The sequence below is a fragment of the Azolla caroliniana genome, unplaced genomic scaffold (genome assembly GCF_043228905.1).
Source record: "Azolla caroliniana isolate FFs.n. ecotype wild unplaced genomic scaffold, voAzoCaro1.0.p SCAF_13, whole genome shotgun sequence".
Taxonomy (NCBI): Eukaryota; Viridiplantae; Streptophyta; class Polypodiopsida; order Salviniales; family Salviniaceae; genus Azolla; species Azolla caroliniana.
In genome coordinates this window covers 9,729,072-9,747,711 of record NW_028230448.1, presented here as the reverse complement: position 1 = coordinate 9,747,711, position 18,640 = coordinate 9,729,072, and the positions used below count along the sequence as shown (strand labels likewise).

Sequence of the window (18,640 nt, the reverse complement as noted above, 5' to 3'; positions counted from 1 at the left end):
TATTGTTTGATTCATCCATTGATTGATCCCCCCCCATTACACAAGCCTTACGAGGGTTTTTATAGGTTTATCTATCCTTCTAACATGCACAAAACCATGGGCTTGAACCCATGGTTTTCAGGCACACGGTTTTCCTTGCACAAAACCATAGGCTAAAACCATGGTTTTGTGTACACGGTTTTGTATGTTTGTTTCCTATGGAATACGAAATATGAGAAGGAAATATATAAAATCTAAAGCACTTAGTAGTAGCTTTAGTGGTAAGATAATTGCTTCCTATCTTAGAAGTGCAAGGTTCAAATCTTGCTTGCACCCTTCTATATGCACTTGAATGTCATCAGACCCTAGGCTAATTTTCATATTTATAATCATGTGTATAATGTGTGTGGAGCCACACTATTTCACAATTTCTCCCATTGGACACAGAACATCATGACATTGGATTACCGCGACAACGTCAATACCCCTCTAGACGTATAAGATGAGGTTCAAGATCAGGTTACTATGGTAACACAAAGGTGTTTTAAAAACCATGGGGGTGACTAATGAATGTCTTTCCCTGATCTCTTATATCGATTTTTTCATGGTGGCTCCCGGGGGCTCAATCATGTATGTTCGCATCATGAATAGTTTATACACGAAAAAAATGTTAACAATAAACTATGTTTCTATGCCCACATATGTGGTTCGGCTCTTTAAGTCCTATTACGAGGACCCCGAAGTGCACTTAGACCTAAAGTCTAAACATATATTCGACCCGGGACAGGGTCAGGAAGACAAATCAGACGCCCAAGGAGGATCCTTCACACCGGTTCTAGAGACTTCGGCAGTCGGCAACGCGGTCGACGTAAGACCAAGATACTGACGGTGGCGGCGAGGTGACGAAGAAAAAGGGCTACGGATGGGCGGTCTACGAAGATCCTCACACCGATCCGGCGGTCGGCCCGAGAGCCGGCATGAGTCCTATAGGAAGGGACAGTGGCGGCAGGTGAACGTGACCAACAGAAGAGAATGGCGAAGGGAGCGGAGCAGCTGTGACCTTACACGCACCGATTCTAGAGACTCCGGTAGCCAATGACAAGGGGAGGCGTGAGGCCTAGAGTAAGGGACGGTGGCGGCGGCAAGGCGGGCAACCGAAGCCAGAAGGGGAGGTCCCACGAAGATCCTCACACCGATCCGGCTGTCGGCCCGAGTGCCGGCGTGAGTCCTATAGGAGAGGACGATGGCGGTAAGTGAACGTGACCGGACAACAGAAACAGAGAAAGAAGGTATCAGGCCAGCGGGGCAGCTACTAACCGAACCGGACCTTCCGACAAGGTCTGTGGGCGAAAGGAAGTCCGGTCCTACGGGATCCCCACACTTAACCAGAGACTCCGGCAGATCGGCCAACGTGGCAACATAAGACCGAGAGAGAAGGTTGGTGGCAACGGGAAACGGGACCCGACTACGCGGAAGACACGAGGAGAGTCCGGGAGGGACTCAAACAAAAGACACCCGGATCTCGGCAAGCATAGAAACGGAGTCCGGTCCTATGGGACCCTCACACCGATCCGGAGACTCTGGTAGTTCGGCCAACGTGGCAACGTGAGACCTAGGGAGAAGGACGGTGGCGGCAGGGAACGGGGCCCAACGACACGAGGTTTCGGAAGGAGCCGGTAGGGGCAAACACGAGGAGGTGTGTCGTGCCGGAAAGGCACACCTGGGACGGAACAAGAGTCTCGCAAGTGGCCATCGCGGGCCGGATCGAAGCGTGACTACGGGACAGTGTTCGGCACGGGCGGTGCCGAACAAAGGAAGCGGAAGACGGCACAAGGGAGGTGCCGGGAACGAGGTGACAAGTGCCTAGTGGAGTACACAGGGTCGAAGTCAGGGGATGGCAAGAGAGGCCAGAGGAGGATCCTCCACACTCGCTTCGTAGATCTCGGTAGCTCCGTCGAAGTAGCGAAGACTAACACGGCAAGCCGGGGTGACAAGCTGGTGGGGCGAGGGGACGACGGCAAGCGGAAGACTCGGGACCTATTGCAACAACACGAAGACGGGAAGGGCCAAGCGGGCTACTACGGGGTGTTCCTCGAATGCGGAGGACACCGGTATGCGGGTGAGCGGCGATGCACGATCTGGCCGGGAAAGGGGCCGACAAGGCGTGCAATGAACTGGAGTACGGCACAGGCAGTGCCAAACAACGGACGAGGGTATGTGGCACACAGAGGTGCCGGAGCGGAAAGGCGAGCGCGGAGATAGGTTGCGCGGTTCGGAGGTAGCGCGTAGAAGGCCAGAAAGCATCCTCCACACCGTTCCAGAGACCATGGCGGTTCGAGCCGACGCGGCGATGTAAAGAGCATGGAGAAGGAAGGTGGCAACGAGAGGACGAAGGCAATACGAAGCAGCATGGGACGGCAATCAGGACAACACGAATGATCAATGGAGGCCAAGTGGGCCACTACGGGCTTTCCTCAAGCGGAGGACATCGGGCATACGGCGGGGAGCGGGCGTTCATACGGGCGAACAAGGGCCAACGGAAGTACGCGTACTACGGAGATCGCGGCAAAGGACCCATCGACGGGTCAAACGAGCCTACGGGGAGGTAAGCGCGAAGGAAGAATCGAAGCCAACGGATCAAACCGGCAGCGAGCCGGGATGCGGATCACGGAAGACCGGTTTCTCACGGCCGAAATCTCTCACCCTTCACCGGATTTGGCACGTACCGGTGGACGTGCGGTTAGGTGGGGGCGGATGTCGTGAAGAATTTCGGCCAGAGGCAGAAACCGGGAAACATTGGCTACATCGGCAAGGTGCAACGTGTGTGCTCACCCTTGTACATTTAGTGTGAATAACGAGGGCGCCTTTATGGCGCCGAAGAGTAGTCAAGTCAGGACAGACGATCCCATGTAAGTCGGGATTTATCCCACATTGTAACGCATCCCTCTCCTTGTTCTATAAAAGGAAGGGAGCGTCCTTTGTGAAAGGGTTGCCCATTTTGCGTTAGAGGGCATACCGTTAGATTTAGGGTTAGTTACATTTCTTCTTCTTCTTCTCCCCCTTCGTGTTCGCTTAGGGTTTGCTTGAGCTCGTCTCTTGCGCAAGACCCCGCTCGGCACGACAAGCCCGTGAGCTCCCCGACCGGCGGCTTGGCAGCTGACGACTACTGTAACCTACCTTGGAACGGCTCGAAGCCGGGAATGTATTCTTCCTTATATATATATATACAATTGTGTCGGTCTATGTATATTCGCGTCTCTATTGGTGTCGGGTGCTTCCCCTTTCCTACGTTTCTTGTACATAAGGGCGTGAGTCGGGTCGGCCTGTGTGTGTGTGTGTGCGTGTGCGTGTGCGTGCGTGTGCGTGAGTCGGTGTCAAGCGCGCGCTCCCTCTCTTTCTCTCTCTCCCTTCGGTTGCTTCCGGTGTGCTTCTAGGGTGCCCCGGAAACGGTGAAGTACGACTTCCTACGCTCCGTCACTCCCTAGTCCAAGACCCCCGTGGTCCCGCCTTTCTCCACGCACGCGCGTAACAACGCGACAACGTGACCACATATCCTTATATTAAAAAAAAATCGTAACATCAAATAGCCAATAATGATGTAATCAAGATACGTAATTGAGGCATATAGCCTCTACGTACACGAAACATCCAAAAATAAGGGTTAATCGTAATACGCAATTGAGGTATTGACCTCTTATGCATACAACACCAAACACATATCATTTACATAGAAAACGAGGTATTGACCTCATACGCATACGTAACATTTGTACGTGAACGTAATACACAATTGAGGTATTAACCTCGTACACATACATCACAAATCACATATCAAATATATGTCAAATGAGGTATTGACCTCATGCACATATGAATACGTTTTATACAACCAATCCATTACCACTACAACATCATTGAATCAATAAAAAAAACATATTGACTATACATGATTAGATTGGGAGAAGAAAGAATAGAAAAAAAACAAGAAAGAGTTACCGAAGTTCCTTTGTTGATCGATATTTGGATCAAGGTCGACCGCACGTCGATCGATCACCATCCATCAAGAAGACAACAGAAACATTATAAACATAAGCTCTGATACCAATTGTTAGAGTGATGATCTAATGTAAGCATATGATAAGGATATAATATATATGAAATAAGAAAGGAGAGAGAGAAAGAAAGGTGCCAATCCACCCAACCATCCCCGAGCGAAGGGATCAAGATGGACTCGAGCCTTGATCGGCGTCCCATACCACCGTCGTGGCGTCAATTCATGCTTGGTGCTAGCGCGCTCGCTACAAGAGTTGACCCACCACGAAACAAAGTCTCGACGTAGTCAAGAGATGATCAAATGAGGGTAGCTAGGCCTCATATTTATAGCGAGATCCAAGGCCCCCAAGCAAGTTCACACTTGGCCTAATGGGTTGTCTCAATCCCAAGGATTAAAAGTAATCCTCCCCTTCTTTACACTCTCGTTTAACCCTCACACTTATCCACATGTATAGAATACTACGGTAAATTCTCACCACGGGATAATATATGGTCATGCTTGTAACACTTATGGGGGACCAAGTCCGTCTCTCACCTTCATGAGGGGGCGGTCGGGTGGATTGACGTAATTTCTTCTTGATTTCCTTTCTTAGTTTTGCTTAATGTTAATTGAGATTCTAACATATAAATACTAAGGCTATCTCAAAATGTGGAAACGACATTCTCAACTACACATTACCAAACACCAATTGACACTCTACTTATAAAGGCCACACCACATATATAACATTTCTATATAGCCCTTGTTAGTAGAAATTCAAAAATTCCATTGAAATTGTACAAAACAAACACAATCTAGAAGCAATACATCGTCTTCGCACTACTCCGTCTGAATCGGCATTCGGCTCTGGCTTCCATACTTTGGTCAGTTGCTAGCTATTTCAGCTTCACTCCTTGTCAGCTTCTTCTCCTAAGGGTAACATTCGCAAACAAACGCCTCAAGGTACTCTACCCACAATGTTCCTTCAAATAAACACATTAGCTTTGAAATGAATATGATTTTCACCCCATTTGTGTCACATATTGTCACGGCCTATTAATAGATCTTGTTATTCACCATTATTTATCAACCCACTTTACAATCCACGTATTCTTATCAATTAGTTTATGATATACATAATTTGTTTTGACTTTAGCGAGGCTTCTTGTGACATGCAAATCTCCAATTTACCTCAAACATTACACTAGTCAAATTTGGAATTGGATATTACTGAGGTAGGCAACTAAGACCACATAGCATGGTAATTTCTAGGAATACGACACCTTGTACTAGTTGTCTAAATAATCGTTATTTTTCTCCAAATAACCATTATTTTTCTTTGGGTTTCCAACATGGCATCTTGTGTGTTAACCAACCCCAAGCATGTCGTATAGTTAAATTGGGGTAGACGGGAGTGCTTATCCACCCATCCCAAAAGATGGAGATGTTGCCAAGACCTCCAATTCCAAATAATTCATATTTTCCCTTTCATGATGGATGCCACTCTAAATATCCGACATTCTACTAGAAGCCCAATAATGTTGAGTTATCAATTACCTTATACATTTTACTTGCTTATCCCACTATTTACCACATGTCACCAGGGGGTTGCAATATATTGCCTTTCTCTGCTTGATACCTTCTTTCTTAATAAATCAATGATTTATGTCAATGGTTGTCTCTCAAACATAGACTTAAGGAAAAAGAATATTTGAGCCACCATATGCTCACATAGATTTAATTTTGTCGCGTGTTTGATACTTGATTTGAACATTCGTGAGTGTATCATGTAACTTAGGGGATTCCACCTCAATCACTTCTAGGGACTTAGTCTTGTTATATTTTACGACACTCGTTCCCCCCATGTCATTTGTGTTGCCTTTTATATTGAGTGACAACAACATCAGTTGGTCAGTGCTTTTACGTATGCACTAGCAATGCCATGATCACGAAGATCACTAGCCCAATGTTTTTTAACTCTTTAAGAGCTATGAAAAAGGGTGATGGCATGCTCTCCCATGTGACACCAATATTATATTCCTCCATTTCTATACATAAGATTAGGTGATGCCTTAAGGTACATTGCACACTCATTTTCTAGCATGCGTCAACTCTTCATGCGCCTCCATGTGTTAAGATTGAGAGGTGCACCCCTCGTGATATCTTTTAATGTTTCAATCATGACCTTAACTAGTCTGGATAAATATTTAACCATCAGTTCATATGTACCTCGATTGAACGCAAAATATTTGGGGGAACAATACATGAAGGGATCCACCACGTGATCCTCGAGTTCAATTGTAGAGGACTCATTGTCTTTCTCGAATGTAATGATTTCATGGAATACGATGATGTTTCTTCCAATTCGTCTTCCGGCATTGCAAAGATGAAATCAACATCTCCCAACATGATCGCAATACCTCAGTATGTAGGATGTTTGGGTGAAATTATTTTCTGTGATAGAAAGTAGGATGTTTGAGCGTTATTATTCTGTGTGATTCCAATTAGGATGTTTGATAACAATTATTTTGTTTGATAGTGATTATTTTGTCTCAAAATTGAGGACAAAATGATTGTTTGATAATTGAAAAGCGATCATTACAAGTAGTTGGCGGACTGTGGTCATTTTGGTCGCGCAACTCATTGTTGAGTCAGGCTCTTGCCTAAGATCGGGCTACGCATTGATGAGTCGGGCTCCTTGAACCGAGTTGGTCTCTTGCCCGATAGTGACACTGAGTCGGGCTACTGGCCAATATGCGGTAGTGAAATTATGGCCCAAAAAGCATATACATTTTGCACCATATTTCTGTTATGATTTCTATATACCTCAATGATCACCATATTCATGTCATGATTTCAAAATACACCAAGAGGTCACCATATATATACACTTTGACACTGATGACTACGTATACACTTTGACACCATATATAAAATGTTTCAAAATTGTGTCCTTATTCATATAAATCGTTTATACAACGAATGTTGAATATACTATGTATAGAAGGGTAATGTACAAAATGTTTTTACAAAGTGATGGCTGGAAGCCAAGATTTATCGATACAAAAATGATATTACATATAATTGTCCATATACAGAATGGGAATACATAATATGGGATAGATGGCCCAACAATTTAAGATATTGAAAACCCCAAAACCCGACGTGCCCATTTCGCCATACCTACCTTTGCTAGGTCTTCTTTCACCCCAATCAACATCAAACTTTAGGAACTCTTTGGATCTAGTAGCCATCTATGCAACCAAGGCATAGATTAAAAAACATGTAGGTATATTTAGAAACATTTGGATTTCACTCAACATGCCGACATATTCCGAAATCATGAAGATTTCAAAATGCAACATGCAAGCATATTAAGAAATCATCCAATGCATGCATCCAACAAAAATCTAACCCCTAATACTATTCATTTCCAAACACTTAAAAACTTTCACAAAACCATTTTTAAGTAGCAAAAAAAAGTAGAAACCAACAAAACACAGGTGGCAATGTAGATGCATGTGGTTGGCAATTGCACTAACTGATGGCTTCTTCCCTCCTAAAACGTTGGTCATTGTTTCAAAAATGTGAGAAAAATTACAAACACCAGGGTTTTAGTCAACCTCAATTATTATAAGTCCGGCTCTCCCATGATTCAGACTCCCTTTATGAATCAGTTGGGCTTTTGCCTTTGAGTCATGCGACTGAGATTCGAATGATTGGGCTACTCGGGCTCCAAATATCAGATTTTTGGACGGTGCGCTTTTTTTCGATAAAGAAATGACGGTGCAGATCGCATATGCCTCAGAAATGCGCCTTGGACTGACTGTGGCCGCGATTCCCTTGCCACGGCTCTTTATGCATAATTTTGTAGCAAATAGACACGTCGATACGATACGATACATTACATAAATACATACATATGTACATCTAGTATTATGTATGTATGTATACGGTGATATGTACCCTACCTACATACTAGTATGTATGTATGTATGTATGTATGTATGTATGTAGTATGTTATGTGTTCACTGCCCTGCCCCTCAGTGTTCGTTCCTTTTTGCTTCCTTTTCACGATTGAGAGAGAACTGCAGAAGTGGCGGCAATGGACTCCCAAGATCATGCGATCCAAGAGTTCTGCAGCATCACAGCATCCACGCCAGAGCGAGCTCGCTTCTTCCTAGAGAGCTGTGGATGGCAGGTATTATCAGCTGTGCAGAACTTCTACGAAGCAGATGGAGGTCTTGAAGGGGAAGAAGAAGAAGAGGGAGGAGGAGGAGGAGGTCAGAGGGATGCATACACTATCAATAACCCTACATCTGTTCCTTCTCCAGCCCCTCCCGCCCGGGCCCCTGTACAGGGCGTGGGGAGATTCGAACCCGTTCCCAAATCCTCTTCAAAAGACAAGAAACCTGCCGGAGGTTCCAGCGGCCGCAGTGGTATTAGAACCTTGTCCGATTTCAATAGGAGATCTGATTCCGATAGTGACGAGGACACCCAGGAGTACTACACTGGCGGTGAAAAGAGGTATGCTGCTGTTTCCCTTAGTTCATGATCTCTAAGTATGGGATCAATCCCATATAGGGTTGGATCTGTATGAATGTTATTCGCACCCTCGTATGTTGCCTCCTAAAAGGCATTGGAAGAATAGCTCGTTCAACCAAAAAATGCACCGATTGGAGTGTGAGAGGCTGTTGCAGTTTATAATCGTTCTTACTCAATTTTTAGTGTATGCATACGATAATATAACCAGGTAATTTAATAAGATATCTATTGAAGCACTTTTCGTACTTGATACCAAATTTTGTCTTTTTAGATTTTTATATTTAATATAATTTCCTGCAGAAATGATAGCTAAAGAACTACGATGTTTAGATTCTTTGCAAATATTTTATATTTGAAATCGTTGTTTTCTATGTGTTATATTGCATATATACATCTGTTGTGAGGGCAGAAATTTGAGGATATGAACCATATTTGTGCTCAAAACTGCTGTATTATCTGTGTTTTAAGTAAGCTAATAATGATTAATTCTCCATTGTGAGTACAAACTCATTCTTTGTGCATTGAATAGGAACTGATTCTTGCATTAAGAGATGATCACCTTGACTTTCACATCAGAAAGAAATATATTTACAAAGAAGAAAATGCTCTTGAATATTGTGAGGAGATTCAACCTTTACAGTGTAAATCATATTGCAGAGAAATGGTCCTTTCACAGACATTTAATGTGCAAGTTCCCCTTATCTTCTTGCCATGATTTGTTTTTTCAACCGTAGTTTTATAAAACTCCTTCTAGAGTGTATACAGTGCCCATTCCCTCTTACCTTTCCCCTTCCCTTATGTTGATTTCCTTTTGAACTTATCATTTATGCTGATTTTTTTTCCATTACTGATCTTCTGAAATTTCTATTGATCTGTTATTCATATCTTGGAATTCTGTGCTAATAGAAACTTAGGAGACTATTACATATCCTTGGTTATGCATATATCCATCAACTGTATAGATTTCTGATATTGGCCTCCTTTTTTGGCAGACGTACACCTTGAGCACATTCTTGAACAGGTTAAAAAGTTGACACATTATATGCTTACCATATGCTGAGAATTGCTACATCTGACCCTCTATTTTATTGAATTTGTGTGATCACCATTGTTGACTATCATTAGGAATTAGAGCAATGCTATAAAGAGAAGTTTGAACTATCATTGGATGAGTACGGTGACTCCTTTTAGAGGATTCAGCCATCATCGCTTTTATTGCTTATAGGGTCGATTTCATGCGATCTAGAAGACAACATCATGATGCATGCACATACATTCACATGATATCGTGCCACACTAGAGCATGCAAATATGTTTCTTTAATTAATTGCAATGATTAATTTCATGATTGAAGGGTGTTTTCTATCATAATTGAAGTACAAATAGAGGATTCAACCATCAATGCTTTTATTGTTTATAGGGTTGATTTTATATGATTTAGAATACATCATCGTGATGCATGCACATACATTCAAATGATATCGTGCCACACTAGAGCATGCAAATATATCTACATTAATTAATTACAATGATTAATTTCATGATTGAAGGGTGTTTTTTATCATAATTGAAGATGCAATGCAAATAGAAATATTCCATGATTTGTATAATCATATTCTTCTCTATATGAAGCTCAATTGAGTTCAATGGAGATTAAAACCTTGTAGGATGCCTTTATTATTTTTATATGAAGCTCAATTGAGTTCAATGGAGATTAAAACCTTGTAGGATGCCTTTATTATTTTTTAAAATTCAAAAGATATGTTGACCATCATGGTGTTATATATAACTTTGGCCTTAGCCCTTGCATCACTTCCTGTCTCTCTCTAGTTCCAGTTACCTTCTCTCCAAGAGGCATTCTAACGACTTTTTGAGTAGATAGGAGTGTGTGTTCAATCACATTCTTCTCTTTATGCAATGGGATTGGGTTAAATGAAGCAAGATTCTATAGGGGAGGCGTAGGTGTGCAAATGAGGGTGACATGAAGATGAAAGAGGATTTTAATGAGGGTGAGCATGAGGTGGGGAGGATTCGAGTAAGATGACAAGAGGGATGAAGGTGATTCTTAGGATGAGGTTAGGATGATGGGGTGAGCAGATGGATGAGTGGATCTGATTGGGAGGATTTGACGATGAAGAATCGGAGGAGTGAAGTAGGACTTTGTAAAGAATGCTAACTCTTGTAGAGTTAGGGTGTGCAGAAGCATATTGCGTGTGTGGGAGTGGGTGTGTAATCAAGAGAAGGAATCAGAGAAAATAACAAGAAATTATAAAATACATAGTAGGGGGATGTGTAAGGAAGTAGAAGATACAATGACAGTTTTCTGAAATATCTTAAGGCAGAGATATAGAAACTAAAAACAATTATGGGGTTTAATACGTAGGAGGGATTAAAGAAGTAGAAGCAATTTTGCAAAACAAAAGCCTATTGCTTAAGAAGAATATACAAGGTAAGAATGCACACACACACACACACACACACACACACACACACACACACATCTTCTATCCAAGATACATAGAATATCCTCTTAGAAGAAGAGCTTTAAATATTGATGTGGTAGATAAGTTATGGCCTCATAAATACCTATTTAATGTTGATTGGAATCTTGTACAAGGATCCCATTCAAACTACAAAAAATATTCTGTAGAAGTTGTAGTACAACTCTGAAAATGAGACTGTACAACTTTAACAAGAATTAGAAAATATTAAATAATATAAATTCGTTTTCTAGTTTAGTTAGAGAAACCTAAAGAGCCTTTAATCCGAACAATATGACATCTTATGCACTAAAGAGAAAACTATATTAGTCAACTAAAAATTATCGACTGAACACAATGGGCCAAGGGGGTTTTATATACAAGTCCTCAAGGGACTACCACATTAAGTGCAGTTGGTGGAGTCTACTCATATGAACACAATGGGCCAAGGGGGTTTTATATACAAGTCCTCAAGGGACTACTGCATTAAGTGCAGTTGGTGGAGTCTACTCATAGACATCCACTCTAATACGATTTTGTCATAACAATATCTAATAGTCTTTGACCACATTATGCTTAACAACTAGCTAAATATCACAATCTAGTTCTTTTATATACAAGTCCTCACGGCTAGTGTGCAACTCGACCATATGGGTCGATAAGGTGTTAATCTAGGAAACTGTAGATGCGTAGGACACAATTTATTTAGGAAAGAGAGAAATAGGTAATAGGATTGGCTAATCAAGTCAACTAGAATATTTTGTGGGCAAGTTACGATGTACTTAGTCTTGAAGTACGCGTCATTGACTTCAAGATAAGTACTATCTAGCACTAGCCTGTACCTAGGTAGTTGGTATTATTAAATGACAAGTTAGTTGACAAGTTAGTTGACATTAAGTGCAATTGGTGGAGTCTACTCATAGACATCCACTCGAGTACGATTCTGTCATAAGAATATCTAATATTCTTTGACCACATTACACTTAACAACTAGCTAAATATCACAATCTAGTTCTTTGAGTAACTAAATAATTCTTTTATATACAAGTCCTCAAGGGACTACCACATTAAGTGTAGTTGTTGGAGTCTATTCATAGACATCCACTCGAGTACGATTCTGTCATAAGAATATCTAATATCCTTTGACCATATTACACTCAACAACTAGCTAAATATCACAATCTAGTTCTTTGAGAAACTAGATAGTTCACATAGATTACAATAAAGTGTGCTCACACACTTTTGCACACATTGTGCTTTTCTCCATAAGCACATGTTCACATGAGTTGAGTTTGATCCTCAACATGCTCCCTCAAGGTCAATTGTGTCCTCTTAAGCTTGTTTGTCTTGGTGTAGATGAAGACTTGGTCGAAGTTGTTCGAATTACTGGATTGTGGTTTTCACATTGCTCCTATGTACTTGATCTCGATTAGGCAAGGTTGGTCTTGCCAATCCAAAAAATGTTGACAAAAATGCAGAGGTGTCAAGTTTGTGTTGGTCTTACCCCATCTCTCATGTCCTTTTATCTTGTTAAGGGTACCGATTCACGACTGGGCTTATGTCTAACATCAAAATTCCGGGCCTTTGAAAAATCTTCCTCAAACTTGCTAGGTCAAGTTGGATTTGATGCCGGCCTTACTTTGTCGATGCCTTTCCCAATAGATCTTTGCCATGTTCTTCTCCTACAATATGGAACAGGCCATCTCAAGAATTGTGTGATTCTTCTACTCAACAATGCCGTTTTTTTGTGGTATCGGCAAGAGAACTCCCGACGAATCCCCTTCTCTTCCAGAAAGGCTGTGAACTCGGTTAAGAAGTATTTTTGGCCACCATCGGACCGTAAGCATTGAATCTTGCGATTTATCTCATTTTCCATGCGATTCTTTAACTTGAGAAAGTCCTCAATTTTGACTTCATCGGGCATATCTTGGTATGCCACAAATAATCATCAATGAAGGTAACGAAGTATCTACACCCACCGATTGTCTCGTTTAGAGCCTGGCTCCATACGTTCGAGTGGATGATGTCCATCAGGCCTTTACTCACATTCCTTTCGCTCGGGAAATGGATGCCTATTTTGTTTGCCTTGCTGGCACACCTCTGTCTCAAATACATTATCAAGTTTTTTCAAAGTAAATCATGGCAATCCCTGCACAACTCCTTTTGTTTTACATCTATCGGAGTTTACCAAGGTTCACATGGCCAACCCTTTTGTGCCACAACTCGAGACTGAGCCTTGAGTTCCTTTGCATACATCCATGAGTTCACCTTGGTCGCATCAAGGGTAAATATGTGACCTTCTATTCTTGCATGAGCGATAAGCTGGCTCTTATCCTTGATGACGCAACCTTCCTACTTGAATCGTACTTGCATTCCTTGCCCGACAATTTGGCCAATTGAGACCAGATTCTTTGTGATCATTTGGACATGTAGTATGTCCTTGCTGTAGCCCTTGTTTTCTTGATTGCTAAAGGCCACATCTCCAATGTGCTCAATCGTGTGTGGAGTCATCACCAGTCTCCACCATGCTGGGTCTCTCATGTTCCCTCAAATTCATGAACCATTCTTGATGGCTTCTGATGTGATTTGAGGCTCTTGAGTCCACGAACCAGTCATCATCAGGTTGGTAAGTGCGTGTTGTCATGGTATTCACCTGGTGTTGCATAATAAACATTGGCACTTTGTTATCTATGCCAGCCATCGCAACATTTTTTGTTTGCTGCCGGGTCATTCTTCTTCTTCTGGCACTTTGCTTCAAAGTAGCCAGGATTTCCACAATACCAGCACTCGGTTTGTTGGTTTTTCCAGGTTGATGCAGGCTGGTGGAAGCTCTCCCTTCTGGAAGCTCTCCCTTCTGCTGGAATTCCCTCGGCTGCTTCAACCTTCTTGCTGCCTGGAATTAAACTGTTGTGGACCTTGTCCACGTCTTCCTCGGCCATTCCTCCCCAGATTTCTACGACCGTGACCTTGACCTTGACCAGATCTTCCTGTGTATATAGCATCTGTCCATTAGATGCCACATGGTTCTCCTCAACCATCAACATGAATTGCAAGTCGAAAAGCGTGGGGGTGTTTTCCCTTGTTATGGCGGTCCAAAATGTGCCATACTTATGTGCGAGGCCACCAAGGCAGATATGCACCATCTCGTCTTTGTCGAATATGACGTTGATGGAACTGAGTGCATTGTGCACGTCTTTGATCTTGAGGGTATGTTCATAGACATATCCCTCTGCCAAATATTTGTTCAACTCCTGCTTGAGTTGAAGTTTTCGGGCTGTGTTTGAACCTGCAAAAATCTTTTTATGTTTTCCCATGCTTCCCGCGTCTCAAATATAGCTTAACATGTGATCTTGCACACATGTTGCCAAGGAGTACGTTACCCAGCTGGCGCCCTGTTGCCACATGGGGTAATTGGGGTTTATAAGATCGGGGGCTATTTCTTGAGCTCCCTTGATATAACTCCAGTAACCTTGGCTGACTAGGTAAGGGTGCATCTTATACTCCCAAGATGCATAGTTGTGCCTGTCCAACTTTTTTGTTGGAAGTGCACTACCCATCTGTGCATTCATCTTGCTGATTTAGCTTGATTCATATGCTTTCGACTACACCTCTTGCCGTGCAATAACACTACAACAACAATAGCTGGTTTGGAATGGTGTCTCTAATTGTTGACATTGTTTCAATGGTAGAGCTCAGTGAAGGATCGCAAAACCTCACACTCTGATACCATGTAAAGAATGTGAGAAAAGTTGCTAATAGCAGCAGCGGAAGACTTAAAACAAAATAGGCACAGCCAAGCTGTGAGAAGGCTGTTAGACAGCAGTAGAAAAAATGGTTGCAAAGAGTAGAGACACAGCCAAGGAATAGAGCTTGTTTTAAGTAGCAAAAAAGAAAATGAAAACTTCTACAAAAGAGGCTGGTATAGCCTATTTATACAAAATTGGGGAATGTGGGTGAAATGGCTGTTTGGTAGTTAAGTGACTCTTGTACTACCAAACAGGTACAAAAAACTAGGAATATCTTGGAAAAGGTAGAAGAGAGAAAAGGCATTTAAAGCATTGCAGATTCTAGAGAGAGAAAAGGCATTTAAAGAGTTGCAGATTCTAGAGAGAGAAGAATCTGAGAAAAGAGAGAATGTAGTACAGAGATAATAAATATGAAAGAGAGTGCAGGTCTGGAGCTGCCACCCTCCAACAAAGAATGCACCACCCATCTGTGCATACATCTTGCTGATTTAGCTGGATTCATATGCTCTTGACATACACCTCTTGCCGTGCAACAACACTACAATGACAATAGCCGGTTTGGAATGGTGTCTCTAACTGTTTACATTGTTTCAATGGTAGAGGTCAATGAAGGATCTCCAAGCCACACACCCACACACTCTGATACCATGTAAAGAATGCTAACTCTAGTAGAGTCGGGGTGTGCGGAAGCATAGTGCGTGTTGGCATGGACCAACTCTAGGGTAGACATTTCACTTAGTCTCCTGTGAAAAAGACTTTTGGTGTTTCTTGCCCGGCATGCAAACCTCACACTTACCTGGCACTTCAACTAGTCCAAGAAGATTATTGGTTTGGTCTGCTTCTGTGTTTTGCTAGATTTGGAAACTCAGGTGCCCAAGGTGTAGATTCCATACATCCACCCACAGCGCTCGTGCACTTGTCCATGACTTAAAGTGATCAACAGATTCAACTAGTTGTCTGGCCATGTTATGATTTATGCACTTGACTTGCAGAAGGTTACCTCTAAACTGGCATCTGCTAACTTCAATTCCTACAATAGATTCCAACGGATTTGTGAAAGAAAATACATTTATCAAGCACGTTGTTCCACCACCATGAATCCTCACATATATTGATTCACTTCATCAGCTGGACATCTCAGTTGTTCCATACTGTGGCAACCACATCTTTGATGTTGTTCAGGAATTCATTATAATCCATCTTGTGGCACTATTCAGGAGCCAATTGTCTCCTGATGTATGTGCATTTGATCACACTTCTGCAGGTCTTGCAGACCTGATGCCATCTATTTCCTCCACGAGCTGCCATTCTTTCTACTCTCTTATCTTCAGCTGAATATGTGGAAACCCTCCTGATTGACCCCAAACCTTGCACTCTTGTTTTTTGACATTATGTTGAAAAGGAAAACAGTGCAAAGATTAAATTTTTTTATTTAACTCTATCAATACCATTTGATTCATGCTATTAATTTTAGATCATGTCATACCATTAATAGTTTTGCTTGTTTCTTTTAATATGTTTATAGAGCTTTATTTAATGGAAATTACATGCCCATTTTATTTCTTTGCCTCCTTACATATGCACAAGTAAAGATGTTATCAGAACAGCATAACAATGTGTTGCAAGTTTCTTAGATATATGGAAAAAGTGGTCCTATGTGTATCTTTGTGCATATGTCCAGGAATGAACACATGCTCATTCACACGCATAAAGGTCTTTGGTCACGGAACCCGTCAAAATTGTGGGGTTCTCTGCACACATGATACAATTAATGTAAAGTTTAGAACACTATGAATAAAGTTTTGTACTAAAATATATCTCTAAACATTTAGAACAGTAAAAGTTACGATAAATCTTGTTAATTGTTGAAGCGAACTATGCATGTCTTCATATCCTGCCTCCATAGCAGTAATGTTTGTTGATAGATTTCATTGTTACCATGAAAAGTTGGGATATTCATGTGTTAGCCATAGATTGTATTCTAATATAAATGTGTTGGCTTGGTTTGCTCCAGTGGCATGATGGTACAGGATCCACAGAAAGGAAACCGTGTTGATGCTATTTTTGAGCAGGCCAGAAGAATGGGTGCTCAAGAAGGGCCTTCTGAGCCTCCTCAAACTCGTTCTGGTAGGAGCACATTTACAGGGGTAGGAAGAACTCTCACCGGAGAACCAACACCTCCAGTACTTCCGGGAACCACTCAGAGACAACCATCACAACAACCAGATCCTATAATCCGCAATATAATCTTTTATAGAAATGGTTTTACGGTAGATGATGGACCATTGAGGAGGATTGATGATCCTGCTAATGCCCAATTCTTGACGGTAATCATGCTCTATTTTCGTCAAATTTGATCAGTAATTATCTGGGAATACTAAATTATATTATTTTCATTTTATTAGAGCATTGGCAAATCTGAGTGCCCTAAGGAGCTGGAACCAGCAGAGCGTGGTACTCCTGTACATGTAAACCTTGTGCGAAGGGAATCGGATTGGCAGGTATATTTATGAGAAAAATGCTAAAATACTTTTAACTTGCTCTGTATTGATCAAAATGCTCCTGAGTTTTAAAAAGCTAGGAGAACATTTTTCAATGCTGCAGAATTTACCACTATAGAGGCATATTATGGTAACTAATAAACTTGTTGGTATTGTAGTAAGTATCCGTAACTTGCCTGGTAAATACCCAACAAGTAATGAGTGTTTTGGTGTTTTTTCTATAGCTTAAATGTTTGAGATGCGAATTAATTCACTTCTTTAAAATTTTAATCTGAGGACTCCACTTTTTTTTGTTTATTCATTTTGAATGGTAGCCACCGTTGGAAACTAAACAAGCAGCTTTCCAAGGGGTTGGGAGAACATTAGGGAGCTCCTCAGCAACTAATGACAGCGAACCAATGTTGGTCCATAATCCAAACATAGGCTCCTCACAAGGTCTTATTGTAGATGAATCGTTGCCAGTGACATCTATTCAGCTCAGGCTTTCTGATGGTACTCGAATGGTTGCCCGATTCAATCATAATCAGACTATTTCCGATATTCGACGTTTTATTGATGCAGCACGGCCTGGCAGTACAAGGATATATCAACTGCAGACTATGGACTTTCCTCCAAAAATATTGAATGATGCAGCACTCACCATAGAAGCAGCAGGTCTTGCCAATGCAGTCATTATCCAAAAGACTTAGAGAGAACTATCCTTTTCTTTTTCTTTTTCATGATGGAATGAGCTTTTCATGAGATGACCAACTTACATTTGTTTACATGACCAATTAGTTTTCGATAGCAGCTAAATATAGTTGGATATCATCTGAAGTAATTCTGTCTTCAAAATCACGATTGCAAGGAAGGATATTGTCTCGGTAGAGGGATCAATATTTTGAAGGTTACTCTTGTTCACTTTGATGCTTATATTTATTTCCTTGTATCACAAACATTCTGAATTCAAGTCTATACTGCTGCTACAGTTTCTTAACATTGATGTTCATAAGAATCATAACTGTTAAGAGTTTAATGAATAATGAGAAATAAACTATTTAATGAGAAACTACCTCAAATATACAGTATGACACTAGATACTAGAAAATAAAGCATGCTGTATTGAAGATGTTTCTCTTTAACAATTGACTTATGAGTATGACTCATTCTAACCTGTGGATCTTAGTTTCAAAGCATGTCTATGTTTCTGGTACGTTCATTTGTATTATTATATTTTGATGTCATCATTAGTATTCAAATAAAATTCATGTTTTCTATTGTGCCAATGCTATAGTTGCTTGGTGGGAACATGGACACATACCATAATAGGAATCTGAATGTGTCAATCATACTTGAAAAAAAAAAGTTGTTTTAAC

General features: G+C 41.4%; 1 protein-coding gene across 1 annotated transcript; it reads left to right on the top strand.

Moving 5' to 3' along the window:
• The first annotated feature begins 8,052 nt into the window (after nt 1-8,052).
• Nucleotides 8,053-18,261, top strand: LOC147856068 (plant UBX domain-containing protein 4-like). The gene is made up of 4 exons (XM_087329383.1): nt 8,053-8,540; nt 16,799-17,111; nt 17,190-17,285; nt 17,600-18,261. The coding sequence occupies exons 1-4, from the start codon at nt 8,119-8,121 to the stop codon at nt 17,972-17,974; spliced, it is 1,206 nt and encodes a 401-aa protein (XP_087185509.1). The 5' UTR covers nt 8,053-8,118; the 3' UTR covers nt 17,975-18,261.
• Nucleotides 18,262-18,640: the final 379 nt, after the last annotated feature.

Coding starts and splice junctions, on each gene's coding strand:
- LOC147856068 (XM_087329383.1), top strand. CDS start 8,119: ATGGACTCCCAAGATCATGCGATCCAAGAGTTCTGCAGCATCACAGCA. Junction 8,541..16,798: donor TACACTGGCGGTGAAAAGAG/GTATGCTGCTGT, acceptor GGTTTGCTCCAG/TGGCATGATGGTACAGGATC. Junction 17,286..17,599: donor GAAGGGAATCGGATTGGCAG/GTATATTTATGA, acceptor TTTGAATGGTAG/CCACCGTTGGAAACTAAACA.